The sequence below is a fragment of the Myodes glareolus genome, chromosome 5 (assembly GCF_982192425.1).
Source record: "Myodes glareolus chromosome 5, mMyoGla1.1, whole genome shotgun sequence".
Taxonomy (NCBI): Eukaryota; Metazoa; Chordata; class Mammalia; order Rodentia; family Cricetidae; genus Myodes; species Myodes glareolus.
The window spans coordinates 63,234,180-63,251,765 of record NC_142030.1 but is presented as its reverse complement, the minus strand read 5'-3'; the positions used below and the strand labels follow the sequence as shown (position 1 = coordinate 63,251,765).

Sequence of the window (17,586 nt, the reverse complement as noted above, 5' to 3'; positions counted from 1 at the left end):
TAAATATGTTACTATTTCATCTTGGAGGAAAGCAGGCTTCTTAAAAGGGTAGAGGGCCTTAAATTCTCAGTCTTCCTACCATACTACAAAATTCTAAGAGTATAAACAAATTAATCTCTCTATATAGAAACGACAGAGATTCAAATTTGAGTATTAAACCTTTTATTTCTCAAACCACTCACATGCATATGTTCTTATACAGTGTCAAAATAAAAAGGAAATGCATTTTTATACAAACAGAATTTCAAGTATACATTAATAGACTTTTCAGATTACTAGCCAAGTTGCTAAGGTTTCATTCACATTGTTCTTAAAGCTGTTCAACAAGAAAGCTTTTGCTAACTGCTTTAAATATGTTTACATAAACCCACATCTTAACTCTTCTTTAATTTCCCTCCCCTGGCCCTCCTGCCCTCCCCCCTCCCCGACACAACAGGGCTCTAGGAGACATGCTAGCCCTCCAAGAACTTTTGGGCTTGTCACCAGGGGAAAGACAGAATCTACAGGAGGAGAGTCAGAGGACACCTGCTAAATTAAGGGGAAATGAACCCGGTACTTAGACATGATGTAATTCTGAATAATATTTTAGTGCTGTTGTATTTTCATTTGATTTTTAATCAAAAAAAGAAAAAAGCTTACCACAAATAACACAGACTTTTCTTTTTATACTTTGGTAGCTAAAAAAATAATTCAATAAAAATAAAATTTCCCTCAGGAAAAAATTCCAAAATCAGGGTAAGTATTTTGGACTCTTTTATTTAGTGGTTCCTTCCCCCTTTGGCAGGAGTGCTCGGTGGCAGTTCACAAACAGATGGTACTTTGTGTTCACTTTAAGATACTTGTGACTGGGGCAGCAGTGGCCTAGCACGTGTAAGGCCCTGGGCTCAATCCCCAGCACTAGGGGGTAGAGGCAAAGATATTTGGTTAAATCTTACAGGGTCTGGCAAAGAGTTTCCTTCTTCAGCTCTCCTCCTGAGTTCTGGCTTAAGGGCCAGAAACAGCCACACTCCTTAGGAATTAAAGTGCATACTTTTTGTGGTTTATATATATATATATATATATTTTTTTTATTCTCAGTAAAGGGGTGGAAGGGTATACACTGACGTGATGGTTAAAGGAGGCTGGGGAGAGAAACCCTACTCCTATATAGATCCTTATAACAAAGGTCACAACAACGACAAAACACAAAGTCTTAGAAGATAAGATGCACACAGTCCGCCCGGCGTTCTCAGAGGTGTGGGAGCACTTCCCAGAGCACCCTTTTCTGAGGCATCTTTACTATGAACGGAGGAATTGTAGATGAAAGACAAATCTCAAACGTTAAGACTCTTCATAGGAAGAAAACTGACTGGTAGGTTCTTATAGTTAAAAATATACCCCATTCCCGTCCAGAACTAATGTCTTAGAAAGTGATTGTCTGTTTCAGTATGCATTCAGTGTCCTTGATGAACAGCCATGGAAACTGTCTAGGTGAGTCTGCTCCTTAGAACTGCTACTGTGTCAGCTTCAGAAACAGGAAGAGACCGTAGTTGTTCTTGCTGTCACTCAGTAGCAGCTGAAGTGAAACCTTTCTGTGATTTCTTAAGGTGACAGCTATAGCTCAAATCTACTTTTCTGTTTTCTTGTAAATGTTTTACAGTTTCTTGGGAAGAAAACCCTCAAAGTTCTCAAAGAGAAGTTAATGCTACATTATAAGCTGCATGAAGAAGTAATGGGCTCAGGAAGAGGGATCTTGTCCTGGATTCTGGCCTCTGAGTCCAGTGTGACCTACTTTTCACAGTGACCAGTGGGAAGGCACAGTGCCAGGGACAGGTAGCTGGGAGGCAGCTGTCACCCATTAAATAAGCACCATAGAGTAGTTGGAGCTCCTTCAGAACAGGCCCATCTGAAGGAGACCAGCTTTCTGCTGCACTGACTTTTCTCTTCCAGTCCTCAGCCTTTCAGAGGCAGCGCCTGAGTGAGCCCCATCCTAAGACAGAAGCCAGGAGATATACGTGCTCTGCAACTGCTTCCCTCACTTAGGTAGCTACAGTGCTGCTATTAAGATGTGCTAAGGGGAAAGGAAGCCACTGGGCCCTGAGTAAAAACCCACCAGACAGAAAACAATGCCACAGGCTAAAGCTGTGAAGAGACACTGCAGGTGGGAATGGACGCTGAGAGCACAACCCCTTGGTCTAGAGTTCAGCAATGACTTTTGGTTTTACTGGGGGCCAGGAGATGGAGCAAGGTCACACTGTGATCAGACCAGCAGTTGCTTAGCTATTTCAGAAAGGATTTGGATCTGCAACTATATAGTCCAGTGGTAGAATGCTTGCCCAGCATGCTCCAGATTCTTGGGTTTAATACCCAGTGCTAAAAGAAAGACAGGCAGGGGCAAGAAAGCAAGAGGGCAAGGCAGAGTGAATGAATGAACGAGCAAGACAACACATTAGAGCAGAAGATGATCTGACTTTGCAGTAGTGCTGGAAATTTCTTTTACCCCTTGCTCAAAATATCAAAAGCTATCATATTTACCTTTTACTGCCACTTCCCCACTTTCCTCTTTTGTCTCTTCAAAACTTTAAAAGTCCAGTGTGGTACAATTTACACAAAGTTCACCAACTTTCCCAGTACTCCACAAAGTTCTCCAACATGAAAACTGCTTTCCTAGCTCACTCCCTACCAGCAAGAGTTCAGAGCTTCCTGAGGCTAGGGAGGCAGCTGGGTCTCTGATGCCGCGAGATTTACAGCCAGTCAACACCAAAGCCTTAATGCTACTCAGAACAAGTGTTCCTATTCCGATGCTATAAGTCCTCCACTCTCATCAGCTTTTTCCCTAACCCTCCTTTTCTTCCACCACCTATTTCTGAAGTACAAATTATCAATTACTAGTGGGCAATATATGAACAGAATTTTCTGTGTCCAGGATTTGCTGAGAGTCTGTCCCACTGAACTTGCGCTTGAAGCACACATTTCTTTCAGCAGATAGAAGCTGCTTCTTAGTAGCTACTTTGAAAAGCAGTTTTCATTTTTTATGGCTGCTGGAACAACTCTTCCCTCCCTATCATCACAGGTAAGGTTGCCACAGGCAGGTAATAAAGTGTCATGGCCATTACACATCTCTTCTACTTAGGGTAAGAACGGAAGCTATGGAATCTCACTCTGGAATAACTGGGTTAGGTCTTTTAACATTCTAGAACATAGTGTTAAAATGTCACATACTAGTCAGAAATAATTAAGCCTTGGCTAGTTCATTTCATTCAGAAAGAAACAGCTAGGGAAAAGGAAGAGTCCCTTGACAAAGAAATTCTACTAGGCTAAGAGACAAATAATCCAAAGGGTTATGATTGCCCAAGACAGGATTATTTTTTCTCCATTAAGTAGCAACGCAGCTTGTTTGATTTACAAAGAAAAGGAGCTGCAGACAGCTTGGACTTGGACTTGTGTTTCTACAGTACACTGAAGTGCTGCTCTATTTCAGAACTGAGCAAGCTTCACTCAAGTCACATGTGCAGAGGAAAAGAACTCTAGAGAACAGGCCTTGAAAACTGCTTTCATTTACTTACGCACACTTAGTATTTGGCACAGAGGATACTATATCGATTGTAGCATTTCCCTCCAGACATACTCTGAGAAGAAACAGATGAGGCTGAGCTCTCTGGCCCACTGCCAGCTTTAAGAGAGACAGCAGCAAAGGTACCTGGGTCAAGAAAAATAGCTCCAGGCATTTTTCTCCAAGGAGTTCTTTCTCTTTTCAAAGAACAATAATAAACGAACAAAATCCACTTCCATTTCACTTGGGGAGTTGGGGAGGTTATCCAGCCCAAGACCAGGAATGATTACCCACAAAGTCACTTCCAACCCTGGCAGGTTTCTATTGTTGTCCAGGGAATTGAACCCAGGGTCTTGTGCATGCTAAGTAGGAGCTCTCCAAGACCACCCTGCACGCCCACTCCATCCCTAGAGAACTTTTGAAAGCCTGGGCTGCAAAACAGACCAGTTAAACGTGAATGTCTGGAAGGGGTTTCAGGTGATTTTAAACGGACAAAAGTCAATGCTCATCCAAGCCAGAGAAGAGAGTAAGAATCTGTTTCCTTCTAGATTCGTGAATTTAACGTAACTTAGAAAACTACAGGGCACATCTTTACTTTTTTCTTTCCAAATAAATCAATTTGACCAAAAAGGCAACAACACTGACAAAGTATTAAGTAAGAATTAAGCATGTGTTTTAAAGTATAGTTTATAGCAAGACATCAGGTGGCAGGCCTAGGCCAAGACTGTGCAAAAACAATATGCCAGAGGAAGAAACTTTCCTAAGTACAACTTAATTCCTGAGTCTGAAATACTAGCATGGCTAAGACTGAGAGCTACTCTATGGTTTAGCAATGAAAGAGTTGTGAACAGACTCAATATATTTGTTTTACCTACCTTTCTTCCTGGAGAACATATACTGAATTTACTCATAAATTGTTCACAGTCACTTACATGGAATGCGTCTCTCCCTATTGGGAATTTCATATTGTGTTCCCTACCTACCCTTACCTCATGTCACAAGAAAAGAAAACAATACCCAGAAAAAAGTGGCAACCCTAAAGATCTGAAAATGGATAATTCACTGATTTTCATTTCTAACCAGAGAATTCCTGGTTTTGGACATTATAACCCAGACTGAGCACGAGAATGAAAAAGTAGTAAGCACTCTAGGATAGCTGGTAGAGCCAGCAGTTAGTCCCCAGCAGGAACAAGTGTTTAAAAGGTAGGTAAGCTGACTCGGCTCGGGGAACTACTACCTCAAGGAGAAATCAGTTCTGATGAGGTGGCATTTTACTGTTGAAATGAACTTTTCTGCCATGTACAAAATCCAAATCTTGACTATGATGACAATAATTGGTATTTTAAAAAGCACATCTCTTTTTAGAGTAACCAGAAGCAAAACAGATCTTTCAAAAATCCTTTTCATGTATACCCACGTAAGATATTGGTAGCAGGCTTGTTATCAAGAAAATGTAGTTAAAAATAAAAAAAGAAAATGTAGTTAATATTCTAGTCCCTACAAAATGAACTGCAAATGGCAATGAAGGAACAGTGATGCTTCAATCATTCAAAGGAGTTGCGGGCATCTTTAAGACCAAACACAAAAAGTGGGTGTGGTGCCACATGCTGGTAGTGCCAGCACTCAAGAGGCCAAAGCAGGAAGAGTAAGAGTCCAGGCCAGCCTGAGCTACAAAGCAAGGCCTAGGGTTCTTCCCTGGGAACATCACAAACAGCAACAATGGAGGCTGAGTCAAGAGGATGGAAAGCTTGAGGCCAGTCTGGGTAACACAGGAAAACTGCACATGTGCAGCACACACAGCAAACCAGGAAAGCCTCTTCTCTACCGCTACTAGACACTTCTACTAGACAGGTGCATGGCTTGGGCAAAATGAATCAAACATTAACATCTACATGATAACCTCTGTACTTTGAGTCTAGCTTTCCCCTGCTTGCTATAGAAAGCTAACCTGATTTTTTTCAAGCAAATGCCCAGAGGTAGAGGAGCTGAAATGTAGATAGAAAAGGATGGGGGTAGAGGAGCTGAGGAATTAGGCTCATGTCCAAGGGCTACCGGGCAATCTTGAATATGCTAATTTTCATATTAGTGGGAGGTAGGATATTTTACATCGACTTATCTGCCTTCATTAAGCATCTTTTCCTTACATACATGTAATTCACACACATACCTGATAACTCAGCAACATATTGCAATTCACAGCAACAGTAAGTTTATCCCAATAGCTACTTTCAGGTTGTATTTTGTATTGATCCCTAACCCTTTTCAGGTAGCGATATGCATATTTCTTTTTTGAGCGCTTTAAGCATATATATCATTTTAATATCTACATCTGTTGTCTCTAAAAAAGCAGCTGCACTAACTACTAGATGTGTTATAACATCTTTATAAACAGAAAGTGCAAGAAACGGTTTTTTAAGTCCAAATACAAAGTTAACTAAAGCTCTCATATCCCACTATGCCAAGAATTTAACTTTTAGTACAACACAACAAATGAAATGTTTCTATGCTATCAAGATCTAGGTGGGTGAGTAAATATATTTATAAATATACATTTATGAAAAGACATTAAGAAAATAGCTAAACTTCCCATAAAAGTTATTTGCATGAACTATCTTCAGTATACCATTCTGTGTTTAATATACATGCATATACAATTGAATTCTTTAGTGATATTTTTATTGAGCCATTTTTTTTCCCAGAAAGAAAACAGGCTCATTAAAAACAACAACAGAACTCATTACTGGATTTAAAGTTAATTTTGTAAAAACACTAGAAACTCCATATAAATTCTAGGTATGTTGCCATCTGATAGCATTTCAGAGGTGATGTTCAGCACACTTTTAGTGATCGCTTTAGTAATTTGGCTTCCAGAGAAAACACACTTAAGCTTTCTTCCCTGCATAGCATTTTTGTTTCTGAGTGGTTCTTAACCACTACAGTTGGGTTTCTACGACTTTGGGAACAGACCATTCTCTCAGACAGCTCTGACCATGATGCTGAAACCAAAGACTATCAACAGCAGGATTCCCTTTTCTCATCTTACTCTCTTTTTCTATGCAACCATCCAATGACTGCAAATTTGATACCACAGAGGTTCCAGAGAAGCTTCTGATGAGCCAGAAAACAACGCGTGAATCACAACATAGGTTACCACAGTAAAACTCATTTCCTGGGGTTGCAATTTCAAAGTTTCTCTGTCAAGAAGGCCAGAGTTTGTTGGGCAGTAGCAGTTGCACGCCTTTAATCCCAGCACTAGGGAGGCAGACAGTCAGGTGTCTGTGAGTTTAAGGTCAGCTTGGTCTACACAGAAAAGCCGCCTCGAGAAAAAAAGGGGGGGGGGGATAAATTATATCATGGTGGAAATGAAAATCAAGAAAAAAAGTTTTAAATTAAGTTCTATTCATTCTTTTCTTTTGCAAACTCTGTTCTTTTTATTCACTAAAAACTTCCCCCAATGTTTACATGATAAAATCTACTTAATCTCTACACTACCTTTGGATATCTAACTACAATACAAGTCCCTGGCTCCTAGAACCCCTCCATTTCCCTAGGCCTCACTTAGCAACAGACACCATTATACTGCATGAGAACGTGGAATCTACTCCTGTGATATCTCAAGCCTTCCTCTCTTGGAAGGGGACTGATTTGGGATAACTAGTAGAGTGCAGCTGATTCTCTACCATCTTCTTCTCAATCCAGAACTAGTGTAAGTTTTTCAGTCACCAGGGGCTTAAATAAAGTATTATAAATCTGACAACTCCAGCCTCAAAAAACTTGAGAGAGAGAGGCTGGTAACAGTTGCTAAGAGACTAAAGACACACAAAACTGGCAAATGATTTTCCTGTAAGAAAAGCAGTAAGAATGAGATCAACCAATTCATCTTTAAGCACAAAATTATATGAGAAGTGGTAGAGATAGAGGTGAGATAAAGAGAGTAAAACGTTTACTATCATAAGCTGCAGGTGTAGCTCAGTGGTTAAAGTGTGCAGTTTGCCTGACGTGTAAGACAAGAATCTTTTATGATCTCAACAATATGATATGTAGCCACACCACGGGAATTTTCCACTTAAACTTAAAATACAGCTGTCTCAAAACAAACAAACAAAAACCCCAAATTTCAAGCAGTAAGCTTTTTACTTCCTTGGGAGTAGTTTTGGCTCACCCTGTCTAACTATCATGATTTCACGGCAACATGAGCAAAAGCTCACAGCCTGGGACACAGTATAAAGTGGAAAAGGAAAGACTGCTATAAAATATGTAGAATTTGAGGTAAGGCTAATAAAATGAGCCTCAAATATTTGTCTCATTCTCCTTCTACATCTTTTACTATGCCACAACAGATCTAATAAATGGCTTCAATGGCACTAATAACTGACCCTCAAAGATTTAAAAAAGAAAATTCAAAACCTAATATTTCCTGTACATAATTCAACATGGCCTCGAATCTCTTCATATTTTTCATAAGTGTTAGGGTATTTCCTCTCTTCTAAGACCTAGGCTTACCACTGACTAAAGTATGACAGTGACCCCATGATGATTATAGGCCTGGCCTTTAAGAAGATCAGATCTTTTGCCCAGCTTTTAGCAGTCTATTAAGAGCTGCCATATTAAGATGCCCAACTATCTGCCAGGCAGTGGTGATGCACGCCTTAAATCCCAATACTTGGGAGACCGAGACAGTAGATCTTGGAGTTAGAGCCCAGGCTGGTCTACAGAGCTAGTTTCTAGAACAGCCAGGACTAGAGAAACCCTATTTTGAAAAACCAAAACTCCTTGAAACTCAATGGAAAGGCTAAAGCCAGCTTTTCAGGTTTCCCTACATTAGGCATGCATGACATAATCTTGGACCTTCCAGACCAGTTCAACCACCTGCCCCTTCTTCTTTAACCTCTAACTTTTTACAAAGTCAAGATTTATAAAATGGTTGTTAAGCCACTTTAAACTTTAGGGTACTTTGTTATGCAGCAATAGATAACCAGAAAAAAAAGATTCATTTTAAAATATTAACTCACCCAACTTACTCACAATTAGACATTCTAATGGGCAATTCTTTTGAGTAAGTGGGCAATATTCCTACTCAAGTCTGCAGAGAGACCAATTCTTGGGTTATACTAATCTTACTTATGTCTATGGTTGTTTTGCCTGCATTTATGTCTTTGTACAATGTGCATGTCTGGTACCTGAAGAGGTCAGAAGAGAGCTATTGAATCCTCTAGGATTATAACAAGCTGTGAGCTGTCATGTAGGTGCTAGAAAAGCAATTCTAGGTCCTCATGAAGAATAGTCAGTGCTTTAACCACTGAGCTTTAACCATCTCTCCAGCCTCTACCCTTGATTGCAAGTTCACTAAAAGTAGGAATATTACTAGATACTGTACAGAAAGTAAATGTGATACAGTGGAGGTAGTCAGGGCTTTGGAATTGGATTGGTAAATATGAGTTGTCAAGTTATATACACTTAGGCTCATCAGCTTTCTCATCTATAAAACGTGCCATAATTATACTCACTGAAGGCACTAGAGGCTATCCAGAGAATCTGGTGTTAGACTGCCTATGAAGAGACGAAGTGTGCCCTTCTCTCTGAGATGAAGGTAACAATAATCCCAACAGACTGACATGAGGATTAGATAAATTAAGAGAACCATGTCTGGTACATAAATACCCAAAAAAGTTGGCTGTTTTTCTTATACTCTTATCACCTCAGGAATATTTTGACGTAACTGCAGTCATGCTAGTAGACCACACAAGTATAGGTAAGTACTTTAGAACTCTCTCTATAGTAAAAAGTGCAACCTCTCTGAAGAATTATGTCTCAGACTCTCAACAAGTAGGTTTAAGACTCTCAAGAATGGGAAGCCATGCTGGGCATGGTGGAGCACACCTTTAATACCAATACTCAGTATGCAGAGGCAGCAGATCTCTATGAATTCAAGGTTAGCCTGGCATATGTAGTAAGTTCTAGGACATCCAGAGCTACCCAAAGAGACCCTGTCTCTTAAAAACAAAAAACAAAACAAAACAAAAAAACCCCAAAATCCCAAAACAAAAATCCCAATAGAATGGGAAGCCACAACTAAATAAAACTGGTTTTGTTTTACAAATTCTAACCACATTGTCAGGTACCAAAAGTATTTAACATTTTTTAATGGACATAGTTTCCTATATATTACCTATCAGTGAAGATAAGTAGTTGCATATGTTTCTATGAGATATTTTAACTTCTGGCATTATGGAATAATTCATATCCTAAGATTCATGGTATTAAATTATGGTGTTGGTCACATGGGACGCTCAATATAGATTACCTTATGCACTTAAGGTTCCTCCACAGGACCTACTGAGTAAACACAGATAACAAGCATTAGAAAAGCACCCTGCCACATACACTATGCTCTGCCTTCCTAAGTTAGCTTTGCTGTTTAAAGCTACTGGAGATCTTGTAACTGTGTTAAGAAGTGTTTCTGATATAGAAGGGGAAGGATGTGAGATTAGAAATTATTTATAAAAAAACATTTTTATACCCTCTGTAAAGATAATGTAGATTTCAGGTAATTGTGTGTCTTTCTAGCAATGCTGTGTATCATCTGAGAAAAGATGGTCTAACACAACCGAAATGATCTGTACAGACACCTCTAAGGGTTTTAGGTCACTGTCCTTAGCAATAATTCTTCTTTGTAATGTGACAAGCTCAGGTATTCTAACATACGCACACTTTTCAACTCTGGCCTACTTACTATATTAAGTAAAACGCCAGCCTGGGAAAAAGCACCATTTAAAAATCCTGCTCTGAAGACCAGGAAAAATGCTAGAAAGCAGAGAAGCAAAAACACTGAGATTTAGTCACAATACTTGGCAAACTCCAATGCTTTCAATCAATCCCTAAATGACATCTATTAGCAAAGCCTCAAACAGTGCACAGCTGAAATGATTCAGTTATGTGCAGCCAAGTTCTCTCTCAAGTAACACATCCCAGATCAACCAGAAAACCCATTATGACTAAGTGTAATGTGCTCTGAGACAAGTAGACTTAACTTAGAGGAATATTCTGAAACTTTACAATGAGGATTATCTATTTTTCAGAGGCGATATCACATAAAACACAGTAATATCTTATTAGAAGGTAACTTTAAAAACAAAGCAGTGGTCAGCAGGGTGACAAATGCCTTTAGTCCCAACACTTGGGAGGCAGAGGCAGACAGATCTCTTGTGAGTTCCAGGCCAGTATGACCTACATAGGGAGTTCTAGGCCAGCCAGAGTTACACAGTGAGACCCTGTCAGAAAACAAATAAACAAAAAACAAAAGTAAAAAAACAAAAAATTAGCAAAACTAAACCAAACCAAAACCAAACCAAACCAAAAGAACCAAAGATATGTCTTACGTGAAGACTAGTGACTCATCCTATCTTTATCTACAACAATAGGACTTATAACAACAAATCAAATTCACTGTACTACATTAGCATAGTCTAGAAAACTACCCAAATGAAACTCTGAAGCCCACATAGTAGTTCCAAATGGGGTAGAATCATATTCTCCTCTTACAAGGATTTCTAAGAAAACATTTAGCATTTCACATTTCTCCACACCTTGTATAACACTAAGAATGAATCTTCCCTAAGTAAATATGTAATAATTCAACATGTATTTTAACAAATTAAACAATAGCAGTTATGTAAGAATGGGCCTAAGAAAAATTTGAAATCTTGACATTTTACTAAGCTTTAAAACATCCAAAAGAAAAAGATTTGAGTTTTTTTTAGTCTAAATGAGGACAGAGTGAATTTACCTAAGAAGATTAAAATGAAGGGAAAAATACAGGTATCTAATCTAGAAAAACAGTACATTTGATAAGAATCAAAACATCTTTTGTTTTGTTTTGTTTTTTGAGACAGTCTCACATAGCCTTGGCTACCCTCAAACTTTTTATAGCCAAGGATAACTCTGAACTCCTGAGCCTTACCTTCACCTTCCTTCCTAAGTGCTAGGATACAGGCAAGAGTCACCACAACCAGTAATAACTATCCATAACAGAAATTACTCTTTAATCCTAGGAGGTTAAATTCATTTATGCCATTATTATGCAAATCAGTTTAAGCAAGATCAGAAATGGCAAAACTTACAAAGGCATGAACTTTTTGAATAGGGTACCCATTTAACTCCACACTGTTATAAGTGGGAATTTTTCTTATAAGAGATATTTTGTTATAAACAACTACTATGCTAAACTTAATTTGCTTATACCTTTCGGGCAAGGGCAAATCATAATCCTACTTCTTTTTTGGCTTATAACCCATTCTACTTTTCCTTTCTGGAATGGGAATCAAGCAGAAGAAAAACCAAGAGGGTTTAAGGGGACCTAGGAAAAGATGACACACTCTTCTCAAGTATCCAATACAGATGTGATTATGAATTTAAAGCCTCAATCACACTATGCTAATGGTGAAATATTAGGAGTAATAATTTAGAGTCAACCTTCCAAAAGTAAGCTGAAAATGACAAACCTTTGACACCTTTCAGACACAGTATTTTCAGGCTTTGTTGATCGAATACTCAACTTCACCATCATAGTACGAAGAAACCATAAACAAGAGCTAAATAAATAGGTGTTAGGGTATAAATTTCTTCATATTTGAAAAGGAAAAGAACATATTTGGAAGAGAAAAGTAAATTATGCCTGCTTACCTATAGGATATCAACTCTTTCTCATTAAGAGGTTTTCTACTACATTAAGAAGTCTTTCCTTGCCAGGCAATGATAGTAAATGTCTTTAGTCCCAGCAGAGGCAGGAGATCTCTGAGTGTGAGGCTAACCTGGTTTACAGAGCAAGTTTCAAGACAGCAAAAACTACACAGAGAAACTCTGTCTTGAAAACCAAAAGGAACAAGAAGAAAAAAGTCCTTCCTTTTCTATTTTCCACTGCTTCTATTTCTTTAAATTAGACCTTCTTGTTAAAACAAGAAATAATTGCGCCAATTAAAAGAAACAACTAGTATGCATTAAGAATAAGACTGTACAAAGCTATTTCATGGACAAAGGACTACTCAGTTATTACAAATGAAGTTCTGACATTACTCATCCACCAGACAGTCCCAACTAAAGCTGGATTCCCACTATGAAGAGGCAGGGACAGTCTCCGTTTACTCTCATACCATCTTTGTTTCACTGACGTCAAGGGAACTGGAAACAGGGAAAAAAGGCAAAAATACAAGAAAACTTTTAACTGCTTTCTTTCTTTTTTTGTTTTTTACAACTAACTCAGTTTTATGTAGTCCAGATTAGATTTAATTCTTTAGTAAAAAATAAAAAAAAAAATGGAATGGGGGCCAGGCGTGGTGGCACATGCCTGTAATCCCAGTATTTACGAAGCTGAGACAGAAGGATTCCTATGAGTTCAAGGCCCCGCTGAGCTATACAGTGGCTACATAGCAAAGGGGCTACATAGCAAAGACCCTGTCTCAAATACTAAAAACAAACCAAGATTCCCCCCAAACTATGAAGTTGCTTGGAATTTATATAAAATAAAATTCAACTCAGTTTAGAGGTAATTATGGTTCTGTGTAAAAAGTGAAGAAAAAAGAGAAGAATTCATTAGGAAGAGCCTTTCTGAGTAAATACAGTGTTACTGCCATGTGAACGCCACAGTTTATATCAGTATCAGAATTTAGAGAGAATACAAAGTGTATTTAGAGTAAAAATAGATACACATGTGACCAACTCTCTGCTTTCCATGGCAATACTAGATAGCTTCTCTGCTAAGTGCCCCTCAATGATAATAGTCCTGATACTGCAATTCCATGGCATTATCTACTGACTTAGCTCTCACTGCTAATGCAGTTCCCCTCACAAGGTGACGTGTGCAAGTCAAGATTTGGTAGTAAGTTTCAGCATCAGCTAAAGCCCATTTAATATACCCTTAATGAGCATACTCCTTGTGCATACCAATATTCATTAATATATATAGCATTCTACTTATGACCCAACAGTGATGCTAGCAGAAAAGTAGGACAATGTCACAGTGAATCTGGATAGAAATCCTGGATATTTGAATTAGGTACCACTTCTAAATAAAACAGATGATTATTTTTGAAAACTTTAATTTGTTTCGAAGGTAGCCTGGCTACAAGTCTCATGAATTTCATGACTCTGGCTAGACCAATTAGAGGAGAGACTAGCAAAGAAGATTGTGCTGATGTGGTCTTAGGACCGGAAGCACTCTATTCACAGTATCAATATAACTAAGAACCTATTAGAAAAGAATGAAAACAGAAGGGAACCTGCCAAACATGCCTGACATCTCAACAGTCTCTACCCATTCAAGATATTAGTGGCTGAACTTGATGGAATTTCTCTTTACAAAATTACTGCACATGAACCTTTATAATTTGGTAATAGTTAAAAGCTCTATTTTCTCATATATAGTCTAAACAGTTAACAATGCAAAAAACAACTTTTTAGCATACTGCTTAACTTTTCAAAAGTAGGGTAGATGTAAAATATTTTTGGCTGGTTTTAAAAAAAATCATCTAAAGCAGCATTTTCTGTACTTCCCAGGTACCTGCCTGTTCAGTAATGACAACGTCTGTCTACTGAAAGCCTTGAATATAAGCTAAAATGTTTCCCGAGAACTTCAACTCTATGTTTTTATGCCATAGAGCATAGCAATCCCTAAGGTAACTCTACGAGACAGTTTTTACTCTACCATGCTGTTGCCCAACTAAGTAGCAAGAAGCCTGCCTATGATTATCAATGATAAGACACAACTCGTCCCTGCTGTTTTTAAGGGCAGGCTCTTCTATTGGAGCATCATAATACTCCTTTTAAGATGAATTTCTTTTCTTTTTCCACAAGAGAAAACCTTTCTCTAGTGATACAGTATATACAATTATCAGATTGCTTAAAGCTACCCTTTGCATTCCAGTTTATCATCAAAAATGCATTTTCTCCACTTTTCCATACCCAAGGTGCTCACAAGGAGCACAAACTTCACATTGTCATAAATGGCTCACTAGTGCAGGCAGGACCAACCCCTCTCCCAAATTTCTTAGAATCATCCATATCCTTGTACCAAAACAATTACTTAAGCCATTACACCTTTAAATATTCTTTAAAAACCACTCAGGAGAAACTAGAGACTTCTACTTGCACTGTAGACTTCTGGCATCTTTTTGCCTGTACTGTCTAACATTCCTACTCCTCTCTCTGCATGCAAGACAGGGCATATAAAGTTCTATGTGTTTGGTAAATTCTTTCAGAGCTGGGTTAAGAATCTCAGAAAAACTCAAAATCATTAAAATAGTCCCTTGAAGTTTTAAAAATCTTAGGAATGATTTTGTAACCACACCTGCTAAAAATTGATCCCTTGATCATTTATTGCAACATGATTGTGCAAGATATTGTCTTGTAAGTGAAGTGCCCTGTAGTGTATTATTTAAAAAAAAACAAAAACAAAGAACTCTTAAGAGTTACCAGCAATTTGCTAATTGGTTTATGAATTATATATTGACTTGCAAAACCAAGACATAGACTTAAGTGAGGTTCTTCATTGGACTGAAAATATAAAGTACAAAACACGTAGAAGGGAATGAAACTGTGGTTGCAATAAGAACAACAGTGTTGAATCTCTCTTCAACTACAATATTGCGGAAAAAAATGTTTAAAAACTTCATATAAAAGTTATCAAATGTGGAGACCTGTGGATTTAAAAATACAATCCAGGCACATTTGACTGAAAAGTGACATTTCTGATGTACAATATTGCTGTTATAGGAAACTAGGAGCTGAAGAGGATGGAATTTTGGTAGTCAGCCTAACAGGATAACTCCTAACTAGAAACATTTTTATAACACCCAAGGAGGCATGCAAGTGTTATGGTTTACAAACACCAATCAGAAAGTTGCAGTTCTGCTCTGCGATGTATAGTACTTGCAAACATAAGTAAGAACACTTTCTTCCCTACTCCTCCTTCTCAAGCTCCCAGATGTGTAAGTGCCCACTGAAAACGCTTGGCTTCTCACTTTACTTCTACCTACCTAACATGCTTCAGGTGATGATGCTTGCTGGAAGGAAGGTAGCCAAAACAAGACAAAGTATTAGATGCCTCCCCAGGGCAAAGACAGTCTAACCTTTTAGAATAACAAGAACCACCAGTATACACTTTTTTTCTTAAAATACGGAAATGCATGCTCTGGCAGGGAAGAGGAAGGAAGATTCCTCTTTCTCACCGGTGTAACTACCTTTCCCACTTCTGATAGGCTGCTTCCGTTGGCCAAAGCTCCTGTTGTTGGTTTTTTTTTTGATTGTTTGTTTGTTTTTTAGATCTAGGATTTCACCCATCAAGATGATATGAACCTAAGTACAGTGTTCAATCATGACTGGTAGATAAATGACCATTCACTGATCAGTTTTGTTAAAAACTTTTTTTCTTATAAAGTTAACAAACCAAGGCTGTTGATCCCTGAATTAGAAGCTGATTTGCTTGATTATTTTCCAAAGTGTGAGTGAGGTGGGAAAGAGAAGAGCCTTTCATGCTTTCTGCATGTTGATCCTCTAATTTGGCAACACCATGGGAACATCTTCTAGTCAAGCGATGTGGCATTTTGTGAATCTAAGTACCAGCCCACGATCTTGAAATAGGCTGCTTACCGCCCAGAGGAGAAGAGGGTCGGCCCCTTCCCCCTCAATGTTTCAATCTGGCCCAGTAGTAGACACTGAGCCCTGGGCAGATTCCCCAGGAGCAATCATTTCTTCTTGAGAAGGTGACCCTTCCTCAGCTTGCCGGGATGTGACAGTCGTTTCAGGAGAAATGCTATGAGGCCCTTCCAGGGGTATACAGCCAGGGTGGTTTTTTCGAAAGTGTTGATTCAAGATGGCCTGGAAGGGGAAACTTTTGCCACAAACATGACAGTGAAAGGGCTTGTTGCCTGTGTGCTTTCGGATGTGATATTCCAGCTGATCTTTCCGGGTATACTTTTTTCCACACATGCGGCAGACAAAGGGTGTTATTCCCATATGCAGGCGCATGTGGCGGTCCAGACTTCCCTTTTGGTTGAAAGATTTGGCACAGTAGATGCAGGTGAGGCGGGGATTATACCGGAACCACCGCTCAGATACCTCCTGTTCTCGGAGATACTCCACATAGCCGCTTACTCCCATCATTGCTGACTCTTCTACCTGTGACAGAAGAAACTGAGTGAACATTATATAACATTAAGCATATATGTTAAAAGCAACCCAATCTACCTATTCCTGTTACTAAGATGTATACGTTTGTGTATCTGTGTGGTGTAAGGACTAGAATTTGCAAGCTAGGCAAATGCTCATTACATTTCTAGCCCATACACACTTATTTATAATGGAGAGCCAAGAGGGAAACTCATTACCAAAAAAGTAAACATATTAACATAATAATTTAAGAATTCTGAGAGTATTATTTTATTGCTATAAAAAGAACAGAGGGGCTGGAGAGATGGCTCAGAAGTTGGGAGCACTGACTGCTCTTCCAGAGGACCAGGGTTCAATTCCCAGCACCCAATAACACTCAAATAGCTGCTAACAGCTGCTGTAACTCCAAGATCTGACACCCTCACACAGACATACACCAATGCAGGCAAAACATCAATGCAAACAAAGTGAAAATAAATAAATTTTAAGGAAAAAAAAAACAATAAAAAAACGAGCAACACAAAGTTCTGGCTGATGAATTGGATGCTTATTAAGCCTCTGCTACACTTGAGAGGTAGAAACTTTAGAATTAGGAATTCAAGATTATTTTTTGGCTACATAGGGAGTTGAAGACCAGCCTGAACTACATGAGACATGTCTCAAAAACTAAAACCAAAAGTCAAACTGAAAACTTCTTCTTTAGTACTATTTTACAGTAATAGAAAAATATGAGCCCACAATACCATCCTTTGAGTCTATCCTTACAACTGTATTCTAGACAATCAACCACAGAGTATATAGAACTTTCTGTGATGGAAATGCTCTATAATTTGAACTATTCAATGTAGTAACCACATGGCTATTAGCATTTGTCATATCTAATGCAATTGAGG

General features: G+C 38.6%; 1 protein-coding gene across 3 annotated transcripts in view; it reads right to left on the bottom strand.

Moving 5' to 3' along the window:
- Nucleotides 1-145: 145 nt before the first annotated feature.
- Zbtb37 (zinc finger and BTB domain containing 37) overlaps nt 146-17,586 on the bottom strand; it is a 30,104-nt gene continuing 12,663 nt past the window's right edge. For all 3 annotated transcript variants that reach the window (XM_048421370.3, XM_048421369.3, XM_085688025.2), the window contains one exon: nt 146-16,702. In XM_048421370.3, the coding sequence (XP_048277327.2) occupies nt 16,217-16,702 (486 nt within the window). In that variant the 3' untranslated portion in view covers nt 146-16,216. The remainder of the gene's footprint in view (nt 16,703-17,586) is intronic.